The sequence below is a fragment of the Natator depressus genome, chromosome 1, assembly GCF_965152275.1.
Source record: "Natator depressus isolate rNatDep1 chromosome 1, rNatDep2.hap1, whole genome shotgun sequence".
In the NCBI taxonomy this organism is placed as follows: Eukaryota; Metazoa; Chordata; order Testudines; family Cheloniidae; genus Natator; species Natator depressus.
Window position 1 is genome coordinate 272,427,080 of NC_134234.1, and position 16,372 is coordinate 272,443,451.

Sequence of the window (16,372 nt, forward strand, 5' to 3'; positions counted from 1 at the left end):
CTATCATGTACAAGACAAAAGTTGGATTCCAGGCCTGCCATCTTCCTCTTGAAGCTACCAGGCCAGAAAGTTAAGTGAAAGAACTCTGGATCTTATGCAGGATCAGACTGGCTGCTCAGGAACCATCTGTCTAAAAAGGTTAAGGAAAAGATTTGGAAGGGGGAGTTTGTGGATTTATTTACCTGGCTCTTTAGGAAACAACAGACAGAGAAAGGGGGCAAAAAGAACAAAAAAAAGATGAGAACAAATCCCGCATACCTAAGGTGCTTCAAAATTTTAAGAACGATCTTTTGCAGTTATGCGAGCATAATTTGCGAGCGAGTTGTATTTCCTTGTTCAAGTACGAGGACTTAATGGCAAGGACTTATGCTACATTATGGTGGGGTAACACAGTTAAAAAGCATGACAGAGAATTTAGACAGAGGATGGCAAAGGAGACAATTACCCTGGGTTACAACAGACCAGGAACTTTGGCTGCAGTGCATGACTCCTTATCACCCCACCCAGCTGGCATTCATAGACATTCGTTTTCAAAATACCAATTTAAAATGAAGATGTGCTTTACATTTAACTATGGAAAATGTTTTTGCTCCCAATGCAAGTACAAACTTCACTATAGGTGATCTGGGGGGTCAGCACAGTTCCCTCCCTTGTTATGGGGATAAAAGGTGGTAGGAAAGGGGGTCAACAGGACTCACTGCTTCAGGAGATGCTACAGGGGGAGGAAGTAACCATGAGAAGGCTCCTTCTACAAATTAAAATACAGGATTTATGGAATATTATTGGACCAACCCAAGAAAAAAAAATATGCAGCTTATTTATGGAATGGGTTTTCAGCCAGTTTTCAAATCCCAAATGAAGGAGTGAGATACAACTCCTTGGCAAAAAACTGGAAGTCCATTAAAGGCATCAAGCATATAGTGAGAGCAAACATCACCCCACATTATAGGGCCAGATCCTGGTGCCCACTCTGGCTGCTTCATATCCCACAAAGCATCCAGAAAGATGGCAGATCCAGCCCCTTAAAGATTTCCCAACTATAGAAGAATCCTGGGGTAGTACAGAGTTGTTATAGAGGCTTCCCAACAACCCTCCCAGACCACGGGATCTGGGCAGGGAAAATGTGCACAGTTGGTTGCCTGTATTCCTCAGCTGCTGGGATGGCCCTTAGTGTCCCTGAAGCTACTCTGCTTTATACCTGAGACTGGCTCAATCTGAAGCCTGAGGTTTAATACCTTGCCTGCTTCTCTCCCCCGACCTGTTACACTGTGTACATCTCAGCCACAACTGAAGAACTAGTCCTACATACCATTGCATACAAAAGTCCTTAATCATCTATTAGTTTCTCAATGTTTATACAAATGAAAACTACTTTTTAAGAAGCATTTCACAGCAATTACTCACTGGAAATATCATAAAAGTGTTCTATTGATATTGTAACAGGGATTTCAGTAACTCCAAGAGATGGAACCTAGTAAACCTGCCAATTTAAATTGGTACACCATTTCAGAAAGAGAACAGAGATGAAATGATAGGTATGCTGTGAAATATCTGAGTGACAAACGTGTGTGCCAGAACAGGTCAATGCTCACTCTTTTTATGAAGCAGTAAGTACTCTACTAAAACATCTTAATTTGTGTATTTCACTTTATAAAGCTATAAAACATTTTAAGACATGTTCTTTAATTTTATTTGGAGTTGGGAAAGAATGCTAATTAGAATGGAGAATAAGCTTGAAGTAACCACTGCCACACTTTGGCAAACTTATGAAAATATACAGTATTTTACTAAAAACCCAGAAATGTTGGGCTAAATTTTGGGGTCCTTGTTTGTGCAAAGTTTCCGTTGATATCAATAGGATTTTTCCTCAAATAAACAGTGCACAATTCAGCCCATTTATGCAGTTTTCCCCCTTAAGTGCTATTGTAAAGAGTGTATATATATATACACACACACACATATACACACACATACACATACATATAGATATACTTACACACACACACACACACACACACACACACATATATCACAGTTCTCTTTCATTGTATATCTGTCCTGTTCCTACTTCATTCGTTTAGAAGTGTCATACTTGGTTGTTTGCAGGAGTGTATCTAAGACCAAAGAGTTGTGGGTGGGGAAAGCATGTTTTGTGTCAACAATTTTACAAGTGAAGAGAGACAGCTACTTGCTCACTTATATCTCCAATGACTCTTCAGAGTCCTTCATTGTGAGGGAAAGAAATCAGAAGGAAACAGAATGCCTCTATAAAAACCAACAATGAAATCATTAACTTTTCCAATTCTTTTTATCCACACTCATTCCCTGTCACCCCCATCCAAGTTATAAATCCCTGAATACAAAAGGACTGCAGAATCCAGCAGCCAGGCCCACATTTTTGTATTGGGATAAGCCTGGGTTCCCCCCCGTCCCAAATTTAACTGTGATGATGAAAACTGTTTTCCTTTTAAGCAGTGGAATTCAGAGTTGGAAGAGAAGGAAAGGGAGGACAAGGTGCTTGAGTCCAAAAACTGACAGGATCGGTCAGGATCTAACTTTAACCCAGCACCTTACACCTATACTAAGTGTCAGGGAAACAAATCTTCCCTCCAAAAACCTCTCCCAAAGCACCACAATACTGCCTTTCACATGCACCATAGTAAATGTAAGTGTTCATTTATAACTTGACAAGCACAAGTTGAGATTTTTAAATAATTTTAGAGTGGCTGGCATATTCCTGGTGTTGAAGCTCTATAAGGCTTACTGAAGCAAAGTAAATTTACAGATAATCCTATGAATGTTTCTGGCCTGCCCATCATTTTGGTACATGATGGTACTGACATGCTCCTTCATTTCTGTGCACCTCCACCTTTCTGTGCACACACAGAACTCTCCTCTTTCCTAACCACTTACATGCAGCACCACAGTACTCATAGTTGTGAAGTCTCATTATAAGCTAGGCTGGCAGGGAAGCAGCTCCTGGTGCACAAGAAGCCTAGTGACTAATGCTGACAGTCAGTCTTCCACTGGACAGTGTAATCTGGGAGTTCCCTCTCGACAGACTAAGCCATGCTGACTTTTCTCTCTATCTGCTCGTTCCAGTTTGTGGGTAGCGATTACTTAGATTAGGGAACTGGCTTCTCTTTCTTTCTGTTATTGATAGCAGCAATTTTGGTGGGTAGCTCCCCATAAAGCTGGGTACTTCCGATCAGCTGCACTCCCTCGTCCTGAGGAGCAAAGCAGAGCGTTTTGTTTTTTTCCTATTCTCAAGGGCAAGCGAAGGGGCTGAGCCTTTTTTTGCTACTTGAAGTCAACTCCCTTACCTTCCCCAAAACACAGTACTTGTGTGGCCTGGGTGCATGTCTGAATGTCTTAGCTGTGTGCATGCTACTATAGGTGTGGGGTTGGTTGTCCAGGCATGTCAGTCAGGCTCTGGGCCCCAGCCAGGATGATAGCCCCATTGTGCTAAGTGCCATACAAACATGGAACAGGAAGGCAGTCCCTGTCCTAGAGAGCTCAGAAGCTAAGCTCACAACCAGAAACAACACATAGATGAAGCAGGTAAACAGGATGATGGAATGATAACGCAGAACTGTTTGCAAAGTAGAAGGTAGTCTCAGCTTGCCACCTGACTAGCCACTGTCATCTGGCAGTATTTTCTAGGGTTTTATTGAGTCATACTTTTATCATTATTGAGGCCTGCAGTAGGCATGCTCTCCGCAACAGTGGGTATGGTCTACATTGCAAAAAAAAAGATGTGTTCTTCACTCAAATTAGCTCACCCACATTAGCTAACTCAAGTTAAAATAGCATCAAAGACATGTCAACTTGGGTTAGCAACTTGGGTTAAAGCTGATTGAATTCAGGCTGCTAACCCAATTTAAAAACTTTGTGCTGTGTCTTCACTGATATTTTAACCCGAGTTAGCTAACCTGAGTTAAGAACAAAGCGTTTGTTTTTGCAGTGTACACCTACCCACAGGCAGGCTGCCCAGAATATTAACCATTATAGTTGGAAACTGGAAGACAGCCCCAAATCTGAGGTTAGTGAGTGATGCAAAATGCATCCCTCTATACAAAAAGGGGAAATGAATATCTCCCACAGCTGGCAAGCCCTGCACAGCTCTTCATAACTAATCTTACACGTCAGTCTCTCTACATTTCCTGGATGTAACAAAGATTAATATTTACCACTACAAGTTTTCTCTGATCATAGAAGCTTAGGCCTTAGTCTTTTCCTGAAATTAGAATCCCTACAAGGATGATGACTCTCTGGATATTATTTCACAACAATATCTAACTTTAAAAAATGACCAGCATTTACACCAAAAAAAAAATAATCAGATCACCTATAAAAATATCAACATTTGCAGATGTTGCATCAAGCCTAGATGCAGATGTTGCCACAAGCCTAAATGCAGTGTGTGCAGGAGAGCTGAGGGATAATTTTGGCCATTTGTTGGGTGGAGGTATTTATAATATTTAGATTTCAAAAATGATCAGATATAATATTCTGAATAATAAAATATATAGTGTATTCATTGCAACCTCCAGATTTTTATAAAATTACTATTTAGCTAAACTTAAATATTAAGATTTATTTACCATCTGGTTATGTGTGAACTTTGGTTGATTTAGATTTTGTTGAGCAATGGATATATTGTAAGGGTTAATTAATTGTTTATCTTACCTCCAACTTTTTTCTTGGAGAACTGGATTTCCACTGAGTGACAACTCAGTTAGTTTGTGACATCCACTAAACCATGTGATGACACTCTCAAGGTCTATATTACATTAGGGAGGAAAAAGTATATATAACATTGAATAATTAAGGTGAAACCATGTGTAAAAAGCAAAGAATTATAGTAAAGTAGTATCATTAACAAACTCTCAGTTACTGTGGATTCTGTTAGAAACAAAATGACAATTGTCCAAATTTTTTGTGAAAAAGTTTTCTCCAATTTCAACCAGCTCTAGTATAGAGTATATTCAAATAAAATTCAATTTAACAGAAATCATAAAATTGAGCAGAAGTATACAAACATTTCTGTTGTCTTGTAAAGTAGTCACCTGTTTGCCTGAATATGTTTGGAAATACCTGAAATATCTAGATAAATAGGTATTTGATAAAACATTATGCTATTACATTTTGAAAAACAGGTGAGGACAACAAGGCATCCCAAAACATAGAATGAGGATATATTCCTTCTTTACGGATTTCCTTCATCTAAAGAGCACTCTGACATTAAATTATGATCCTTTGCATTACAGCTGGAAATGCACAAATAACACTAACTACTACAAACAGAGCTGATGGTATACAATTCCAGCTTGAGTCTGTGGAATAGAAGCTACAACATATTCTTCATTGTTTCAAATATAGCAGTAATTCATGTCTAGGTTTTTTGTTCTTTAGCCAGCAGTATGCAGATGGCACAGAGCTTTACCTATTTTTCACCATACAGTGGAGTCGCATCTTACGTGGGGATTAGATTCTAAAGTCAGTGCGTAAGGAGAAAATCACGTATAGTCAAAAAGAGAGAGACAGAAAAATGAAAGAATAAAAACGGGAGAAAGACGACTTCAACGTCGTTATGCGGAAACCGGAGTGCCTCAGGATGGCAAGAAGCATTGTCTATGATCAGCAATGCTTTAAAGTCAAGTCCTTTCTCTTCGAGGTACCGCTTGACCTCCGGAATGAAACACTTGTGGAACCAATCCAGAAATAATGCTGCCATCACCCAAGCCTTTTAGTTTGATTGCCAGAACACGGGCAGGAGATTTTTGTTCTTGCCTTTTAGGGCACAGATTTGCAGCTCTGTAGAGCAAGCCCGGCTTTATTAAATGCCCAGCCGCATTGCCACAAAACAACATAGTCTTTAGCTGCTTTGAAGCCAGGGGCTTGTCTTTCTGTTTTTGAAGCGTAAGTGCAGTTGGGCATTTTTTTTTCCAGAAGAGCCCAGTCTCGTCAGCATTAAAAACTTGTTCCGGAAGATAGCCCTTTTCTTCTATGATTTCGTTTAATTGTTCGGGGGAGGCTTTTGCTGCCTCTTCATTGGCAGATGCAGCTTCACCAGTAGTCTGCACCTTTTTGAGATTGAAGCGGTTCCTAAAACTGTTAAGCCAACGTTGGCTGGCTTTGAATTCCTTCTCATCAGAAGGCTGTCCCTCTTCGGCAGGAGGTTTGAACAGTGCATACAGGCTAAGAGCCTTTTCTTGCAACGTGTTGCCATCAATAGGCACGTGTTTCCAGTTCATGTCTTCCAGCCATAAGTTTAATGCCTTTTCAGTCTTCACTAAAGTCTTATCATGTACCTGGCTCATCACCTTAGCAGTTATTGGAGCATTTGATGCCACGGCTTGACGAATTTCTCTCTCTCGAATCTTGATGACACGGATGCTAGATTAGTTGCAGCCATACTGGAGACCACCATACCGTCTCTCTATAAGGCCAATACAGCCAGTTTTTCCTTCAGCGTTGGAACAGCTTGCTGTTTCTTCAGTTGAGCACCAGATGAAGTAGTTGGCTTGCGTTTAGGGGCCATGTTGTACAAAAAATACAGATCTTTAAACACTAGAATCACACTCAGCGCGGCGAGATGCTCACCGGATCGGCGGGCAGCGATCGATCCAGCGGGGGTCGACTAGACGTGATAAATCAACCCCCAAGCGCTCTCCCGTCAACTCCTGTACAGTACTCCACCGCAGAGAGTTATTGTTATTTTCTTTTTTTTTTTGCTGAGCGTGTATAGTTGAATCCGCGTAAGTTAAATGCGTGTACGATGCAACTCCACTGTATATGACCTACCACTAAGATGCCCCAGTGCTTGGATGAGATCATCTCACGGATGAAGATCAGCTGGTTGAAAAAGAACTTGACAGAGGTTATGCTGATGGAGAGAAGAAAGCAGTTTGAGGAGTCTGCAGCCACAGTGCAATCTCCTTTGATTAAAGGTACACACCCTCAGTTGGTGAAGTCAGTATGTAGGTGAGCAGTACTCCCAGATTCCTCACTCTGATTCTAAATTCTCACATAGCATCCACGAATAAAACAACTTCTAACAACTCTAGTTGGTTAGGAGACTGCATTATATGCTGGTGGCCTCAGTTACATAAACCTTCCTCACCTCTCATCTGGACTACAACAGTGCAAGCCATCAGACCTTTGATAACTCCAAGTAGTACAGCACACCACCAAGCATCTCCTTAGCAACACAGGCTACTGTGTGCATGTCAAACATGTCCTCTGCTGCATACACTGGCTTCCCATAGAATAATTAAGCAAGTTCAAGGTCCTTATCTTTGAAGTGTTCAGCAGCCTAGGCCTAGCATATCTCAAAGATCACCAGAAGCTTTGGGATGAAGTCTGACCAACAAATGCTCCTGAAGAATAATTAATCTTCCTATCGTAAGGGTAATGCTCTTCTGTGTGGAAGAAAGAACTGTCTCGGGGGACCCATCTGAGATGGCAGAATGAACTCACAAACTTCACCACCTTCTAATCCAAATGCAAGATGCAATTCTTCAACCCTTCTTTAACATAAGCACACAGCAGCATGTACATTAAAAAAAACAAAAACACAATTCTTCCCCTGGGGAGAGGATGAGAGACAGAATAAATCAGATGTTAGCGACATCACTTAGTACACAACTGGCAGGTGCCCAGATACTACACTCATGAAGGTGGTGATAGAATAGAATAGCTCCTGTCATTTTAAGACCCCATTCCATATATTTTAATAAACAACTGAAATTTATAATATGCTGGTTGCCTGTATTCCTAAAAAAGGCCTTAAGGTAATTTTTTAAAAAAAATATTGTTTAATTCATTTTACATACTCACCTGACAAGCAGTTGTTGCTGATATTAAGCTTTTCCAAAGATATACATGAAAACAGGGGTGCAAGCTGAGTCAAACTAGAAACAAAACAGAGAAAGTTATGTAAATAAAAAAGCAGCACTTCTCATTGAGACAGACATAGGGACAAGTATTGCTGAAATAAGTTTTGAAATACGATGTCAGGAATAGATAGATAGATAATTTTGCTATTAGGGTTGTCAACTAATCGCAGTTAACTCACGCGATTAACTAAAAAAATTAATTGCAATTAAAAAAATTAATCAGGATTAATTGCAGTTTTAATCGCACTGTTAAGCAATAGAATACCAAGTGAAATTTATTAAATATTTTGAATGTTTTTTTTCTATATTTTCAAATATAGTGATTTCAATTACAACACAGAATACAAAACGTTCAGGGCTCACTTTATATTATTTTTATTACAAATAGTTGCACTCTAAAACTAACAAAATAAATACCATTTTTCAATTGACCTCAGACAAGTACTATAGTGCAATCTCTTTATCGTGAAAGTGCAACTTACAAATGTAATTTTTTTTGTTACATAACTGCACTCAAACACAAACGAACAATGTAAAACTTTAGAGCCTACAAGTCCAATCAGTCCTACTTCTTGTTCAGCCAATCACTAAGACAAACAAGTTTGTTTACATTTATGGGATGTAATGCTGCCTGCTTATTATTTGTAATGTCTCCTGAAAGTCAGAACAGGCCTTTGCATGGAACTTCTGTAGCCAGCATTGCAAGGTATTTACGTGCCAGATATGCTAAATATTCGTATGTCCCTTCATGCTTCTGCCACCAATCCAGAGCACATGCTTCCACGCTGATGATGCTCATTAAAAAAATAATGCATTAATTCAATTTGTGACCAAACTCCTTGGGAGAGAATTGTATGTCTCCTGCTGTTTTACCTGCATTTACCTGCTGTTTTACCCGGATGATGACCCAGCATGTTATTTGTTTTAAGAACACTTTCATTGCAGATTTGACAAAATGCAAAGAAGGTACCAATGTGAGATTTCGAAAGATAGTGACAGCACTCGATCCAAGGTTTAAGAATCTGAAGTGCCTTCCAAAATCTGAGAGGGACTAGATGTGGAGCATGCTTTCAAAAGTCTTAGAAGAGCAACACTCAGATGTGGAACCTACAGAACCCAAACCACCAAAAAAGAAAACCATGCAGCTACACTGCCGGCTATCTGCTACAGGCGCCGCCCCTCTCCCCCACCCCAGCAGCTTCCATTGGCTGGGGGAGAGGGACAGAGATACCATCACTAGTCGCTGGGCAGAGTCAGCCATGGAGGGAGCATCACTCGTTGCCAGGCAGAGTCAGCCATGGTGGCATGACGCCAAGGGAGCGAGGGAAAAGGGTGGGAAACGGGCTGGGAGGTGGTGTGAACACCATCTTCAGAGACATTATTGGCCTGCTGGGAGGAGTTGAGGACTGGCACTGGCCCTAAGGTAAATTGAGTTTGAGACCCCTGATTTAGTCTAACCGTCTGTATAGCACAGGCCATAGAACGTCCCCAAAATAATTCCTAGAGCATATCTTTTAGAAAAAGCATCCAATCTTGATTTAAAAATGGTTAGTGATGGAGAATCCATCATGACCCTTGGTAAATTGCTCCAATGGTTAATTGCTGTCACCATTAAAAAATTATGCCTTATTTCCAGTCTGAATTTGTCTAGCTTCAAATTCCAGCCATTGGATTCTGTTTAAAATAGACAAATTATCTTTGGGCAATAGAAAAAAGATCTCTGTTGCATACAAGGCATTGTGATCCCTTGCCTGTTGAAGTCAATGACAAAACAAACTCCCATTGAGTTCGATCTAAGCAGGATCAAATTCAGTGCAAACACACTGATCCTGCAACATGTTTTCACACCCAGTTGAGTGTGGTTTTTTTAAAGGAATTCTAATCAAAATGCCCCCTCAGAGCTCTCACTTATTAATACATATTAGTCTCTCTATTAAATGTGTATGTTATATGCATTTTTATACTACACTAACGACTGTAATTATGGTTGACAGTGTATTTCCATTGCAAGCCACTGTCTTTTGGGAATTACAACATTTCCAGAAATCCTTAGTGGTAATTAACTATGATATTGGAGTTAATCAGTCATAAAAATACCTTTGGATATAGAATTTTTCTGAATAGGACTGGATTTTATCAATTTCAGTAACCTTTTGTTGCAGATATTTATTTTGAGTGTCTAGTATTAGACAATGTTGTTAAGTATTCTCTGCCAGAATATTCAGGAAAAATAGAAGGATAATTTAGGACAATAGAGGTGAAGTTTTGTAAGTAAAACACTGTATAATTTTTAAAGAATGTGAAAGAAATACAGGAACTTTATTTTAAGATAAGAATATACATTATAGTACATCAGTTAAATTTTAGTTCTTCAGTCTTCCTACCTGTTAAAACTTTCCTGGGTAAAGGCAGACATTCAACAGGATTTGGGCCATTGTGTAATATTTGGTAAGCATATTCTAAAATTAATTTTTACACTGTTTTCTCCTATTCGAGTCTTTTAAAAATCTGTTTTCTGACTGCAAGCCTCTCTAGCTGTCAGCATCCTACTCCTGCTGCAACATTAAATGGGAGCAGAAAGCGGAAGCTGTTGCTTGCTTTTTTGTGAATATCTTTTACTTGTGTGTCTTCTTTGTAATTTATATCTTTTTTATGCCGAGGGCTAGTGTGACAAGGTCAAGTGGTATTAAGTTTTCAGTAATGTCCTTTGTCTTTCTGGTTTGAATTTTCTTCGAAAAAGAATTAACAAAGCATGTCAGTCAAAGGAAAGCGATATACTGATGAGAAAAAGTTTTAAATCTCATAATAATCCCAGCAGAAAAAAGCAGAGTAGGAGTCAAACAGAATTGTCAATTCATCACGGAATAGCGCTACAACTACCAACATAATCAACACAGCATAAAAAAAATAGTGCATTATTTTGTCTAGGAAACTGCTTTAAAATCAGCTTTCACCCCATAGCACCCAGACTAACTTTTGTTGATTCTGAGGTACTAGAGCCTGTGTCATGGATTTTCAAGATGCAGTATACACTGTTATGAGAAATAAAAATAGATGCACTATTTGTGTGTCAGTGGAAAAAAATACTTTTGAAGTGATTTTTAAATGATATTGTTAACGTCCTGTAAAACCACATTAAATCGTTTTTAAAGACTATAATACAGGGATTGGCAACCTTTGGAACGCGGACTACCAGGGTAAGCCCCCTGGCAGGCCGGACCGGTTTGTTTACCTGCCACGTCTGCAGGTTCAGCCGATCGCAGCTCCCGCTGGCCACGGTTCGCCGCTTCCTGCGGCCCCCATTGGACTTGAACGGCGAACCGCAGCCAGTGGGAGCCGCGATCGGCCAAACCTGCGGATGCAGCAGGTAAACAAACAGGCCTGGCCTGCCAGGGGTCTTACTCTGATGGGCCACATGTCAAAGGTTGCTGATCCCTTCTATAATGTTCCATAATTTTTTCAATCTCGTTGAAAAAATATGATGGGCAGAGGATAAATTGGAGTAAGTGCAGTTCTTACTGTGAAATGTAATTCAAAAAGAAAAGGCATATTGAGACACAACTAATATGAATTTTACTGACTCTAGATTTGATTTTCGGACTTTGAAACTATATTTTTACTTGTAAACTGCCCTCCTTGTGAATTGACATGGGATGTGAAAGTCAGGTTGAGCTCTTTGTGGCTCACATGTACACATATTCATCAGTAATAAAGATTCTGCAATCAAAACTTGTTTCACAATTCTATTGATGATACATGAACCAGAAGAAAATCCATCTTTTTCTCTTAGCTGTAATGACTACAGGAATAACAGTGTTTAAAAGTCATAAAACATGTATTTTGGCAAATATGAGCAGCTTTGACTAACAGGTTGTGAGTCTATCAGAAGATGTTTTTACGCAAAAAGATTTCTGACCATAGCAGACTCTAATTTATAGGTTCATTTACTTTCCTCCCCACAGTACAGTCCTTTCGATTTTAAAAACTAACGGTTGCCAACAGTCATAGTGCCATCTGTGATATTTAGGCCTTGTCCGTACAAAAACTTGAACCAGGTTAATTAAATGCGTGTTTATTAACTGATTTAGCTAAACTAGTGCAAGTTTGTGCATAAACCCTTTAATTTTGGTTTAAGAGTGGCATGTTGCAGTTTAGCTTGATCCCTTCTTTTTTTTTCAGGTTTAAGATAAAGCAAAATATAAACTACTCTTTTAAAATGAAAGAATAGCATTTTCATTCAACAAACTGGCAATGGTTTAACTAAATCCAATTAAAAACACACACTTCATTAAACCAGTGCAAACTTGTGTGTAGACAAAGTCTTACAATAACAGTGCATAGCACAACTGTGGATAAATTTTGATTTTTTTAATTGCAGTAACTGAAAATGTTCTTTAATTCAGAAAAACGTACAATGTGTTGATCATACCCATGCCACAAACACTCTCCACAGTAGATTTCCTATTTTGGGGACCCAGTATTTTGCTATTTCAGTTCTGTTCTGACTGACTAGCGTATAAAGAGTAATTCTGTATCAGTCCTTGTACTTGGCATATCTCTGATAGAGTTTTCTGAGGTAGTGAGATACAGGAGGCTCTACAGAGCTAGTTGACCTCAGCGCAGCAGCTGATATATCAGAGCATATGCACGCCTACAAGGATATTACTGCTGTGTACCTTTTAAGGTCTAGGAAGCAATTTGAGTGAGTAGAGAAAGGAGATGGAAACAAATAGTGTAAGGGAGGAGAAAACTGAGAAAAAAAGAGGAAAAACAAATTTTTCTTATTTCCCCAGAATCATGGCCCCTTGTTAGTCCCATACTGGTGGTGCTATCTCGAGCAAAGACATGGTAGCTGAGTCATTGAAAGGTAGCAGAAGAGTTAAAATAATCAGAACTACATAAAAATAAAAAAAAAATAAAAAAAGAGTAAAATCTATGAAGCAAAAGACAAAACAAAACCTCCTAAAGAGAAAATGGTTAGACTAAGCTGAGCTGGTCTAAAGTACTGCGCTGAAATGCCATGCCATGTAAGAGATTAAAATACTATAAAGCACTATAAGCTAAAAAGGAAAACTGCAGCAATTAGTTCTAGCACCTTGGATAGCTAAATGAATAGTTACCAGGGCTGTCAAGCGATTATAAAAATTAATCATGATTAAACATGCGATTAATCGCATTGTTAAACAATAATAGAATACCATTTATTTAAATATTTTGGGTGTTTTCTATATTTTCAAATATATTGATTTCAATTACAACACAGAATACAAAGTGTACAGTGCCCAGTTTATATTTATTTTTGATTGCAAATATTTGCACTGTAAAAAAAAAAAAAAAGAAAGTATTTTTCAGTTCCCGCATTTACAAGTACTGCAGTGCAATCTCTTTATCATGAAAGTTGAATTTACAAATGTAGAATTATGTAAAAGAAAAAAACCCTGGATTCAAAAACAATGTAAAGCTTTAGAGCCTACAAGTCCACTCAGTCCTACTTCTTGTTCAGCCAATCACTCAGACAAACAAGTTCATTTACATTTGCAGGAGATAATTCTGCCCGCTTTTTATTCACAATGTCACCTGAAAGTGACCAACAGGTGTTCACGTGGCACTGTTGTAGCTGGCGTCACAAGATATTTACATGCCAAATGCCCTAAAGATTCGTATGTCCCTTCATGCTACAGCCACCATTCCAGGGCACATGAGTCCATGCTGATGTCGGGTTTTGCTCGATAACAATCCAAAGTAGTGCGGACAGATGCGTGTTCATTTTCATCATCTGAGTCAGATGCCACCAGTAGAAGGTTGAGTCTCTCCTCTGTGGCTCCGCCGGCAACAGCAGGGATAGTGAACCGCTTGCAGGGAGCGGAGCTGCTCGAGGTGAATGACACGTTGCCGAGTGCAACCCCTGGGAGGGTCCCAGGAGCAGCAGGATGGAGCAACGTTGGTGGGAGGCGCATGTGAATCTCTCCTGTCCGGTCCCCTCCTACCCCCAGCTGGTAGCCATGAGGGCCGGATGAAAGAACTTTTAAAAAAGTTTCTGTGGGCTGCATGTGGGGAAGTTCTCAGGCCGCAGATGCCCACGGGAAGGGACTTTGAGACCCCTGGACTAAATGATCACAAAGGTTCCGTCTGGATTCATAATCTATAAAGTTATACTCAGAAACATAATAGCTGGCTGAAAATTAGGCTAACAAAGTTTCATTGTAAAGCCTTTGTCAATTAAAAAGAAATTGTTATGATCCTAAGTCATTAACAGAGTACATGTATAGATATAAATATTAAAGACTTTTAATGAAAACCTTTCTGAAAATGAATTTTTCTACCTACTGGCCACATCCTGACTTCAGAGTTCTGTTTGTTCTGAAACATCTAATGTAATCTTAAAAGTCTAAAGCAAAGCAAGGAACACTTGTTCCCTTGCATGCCGCTCTCTAATTGGGTGTTTGTGATGTTCAGCTATCACACAGGGAACACAGCTAGGGAGGCCAGCTGCCCAGTTTTCGACCAGAAAGTCCGGTTGAAAAGGGGACCTGATAGTGTCCATTCAGATTACTGATTGGACACCCAAAGTCCCGTTATTGTGAGTGAGGGAGGTGCCAAGTCATCACCTGTGTCAGTCCCTACTTAGCTGGGTCCTACCTGTGTCAGGCAGCTGCAGTTCCCAGCCCCGGCTCCGCAGGCAAGTCCATCCCGATAGAGGTGGGGGAGGTGAAGAGCAGCAAGCGACAAGGGGAGGGGGGAAAAGAGGAGCAAATGGGCACGGGGCCTCAGGGGCAGGGCAGCGGCTGGTCCGCAGGGAGAAGGGGCGGGGAAGGAGAGGTTCTGGCGCTCCTGCTGGAGTGTTATTAAATATTACAAATTTGGCAACCTTAAACATAGCTCTTGACTAGTACATTCATATAGGCTCTTCTCATAAATATAAAGGGAAGGGTAAACACCTTTAAAATCCCTCCTGGCCAGAGGAAAAATCCTTTCACCTGTAAAGGGTTAAGAAGCTAGGATAACCTCGCTGGGACCTGACCACAATGACTAATGAGGAGACAAGATAATTTCAAAAGCTGGGAGGAGGGAGAAAAACAAAGGGTCTGTGTCTGTCTGTGGGATGCTTTTGCTGGGGACAGAACAGGAATGGAGTCTTAGAATTTAGTAAGTAATCTAGCTAGATATGCGTTAGATTATGATTTCTTTAAATGGCTGAGAAATTAAGCTGTGCTGAATAGAATGGATATTCCTGTCTGTGTGTCTTTTTGTAACTTAAGGTTTTGCCTAGAGGGATTCTCTATGTTTTGAATCTAATTACCCTGTAAGGTATTTACCATCCTGATTTTACAGAGGTGATTCTTTTTTTTACTTTTTACTTCTATTAAAATCCTTCTTTTCAGAAACTGAATGCTTTTTCATTGTTCTTAAGATCCAAGGGTTTGGGTCTGTGGTCACCTATGCAAATTGGTGAGGATTTTTACCAAACCTTCCCCAGGAAGTGGGGTGCAAGGGTTGAGAGGATTTTGGGGGGAAAGACGTTTCCAAACAACGCTTTCCTAATAAATAAACCCAGATAAACGTTTGGTGGTGGCAGTGGAAGTCCAAGGGCAAAGGGTAAAATAGTTTGTACCTTGGGGAAGGTTTTAACCTAAGCTGGTAAAAGTAAGCTTAGGAGGTTTTCATGCAGGTCCCCACATCTGTACCCTAGAGTTCAGGGTGGGGAAGGAACCTTGACAGCCCTGATTCTGCACTGTTAAAGTCAGTGGGAGCTATGCTGTTGACTGCAGGGATCAAACCCACACTGAGTATGTATAGGTTTCAGAGTAGTAGCTGTGTTAGTCTGTACATGCAAAAAGAAAAGGAGTACTTGTGGCGCCTTAGAGACTAACAAATTTATCTGAGCATAAGCTTTCGTGAGCTACAGCTCACTTCATCGGATGCACGAAAGCTTATGCTATAATAAATTTGTTAGTCTCTAAGGTGCCACAAGTACTCCTTTTCTTTTTGCTGAGTATGTATGTATTACATAATGCAAAGCTCTGTGACCATCTCAGCTGTAGCACTGCAACACCACAAAAAACTTGGACTTCTGAAGGTATGTGAAAGAGATACCTGTTTTCAGTTATTTTGTCTTCAGATGCATTTACAATATGTAATGTTTAGCTCTATAACAATTCCCTGTTAACAAGTTGTGGATTTAAAACATTTTCTTTATGCTTTGAGGTTCAACTTTGAAAAATGATTTTTGGGAGCAATTTTTGATATCGATATGGACATAATATCTAGATCAACAAATCCTTACAAATTAGTTTGTGAGGAACTTTTTTTTGTTTTGATTTTCCTTAACACTGTGCTTTATTTTTAAGGAGAATATAAATTCACAGTCTTACCATTGCAGGGGCTTCCTGAAATCAGCAAAAAGGAAATGGCACTCAGTACACACTCTTAAAAAGATTCACAAGATTGCATTGGCTGAAGGATTAAAGCAA

The 16,372-nt window shown here is 39.7% G+C and overlaps 1 protein-coding gene across 6 annotated transcripts in view; it reads right to left on the reverse strand.

The window, feature by feature from the left end:
* The window catches only part of LRRIQ1 (leucine rich repeats and IQ motif containing 1), a 157,618-nt gene that overhangs the window by 101,216 nt on the left and 40,030 nt on the right, over nt 1-16,372 (reverse strand). For all 6 annotated transcript variants that reach the window (XM_074941955.1, XM_074941951.1, XM_074941953.1 and 3 more), the window contains 2 exons: nt 7,843-7,916; nt 4,690-4,783 (listed from right to left, as the gene is read on the reverse strand). In XM_074941955.1, the coding sequence (XP_074798056.1) occupies nt 4,690-4,783; nt 7,843-7,916 (168 nt within the window). The remainder of the gene's footprint in view (nt 1-4,689; nt 4,784-7,842; nt 7,917-16,372) is intronic.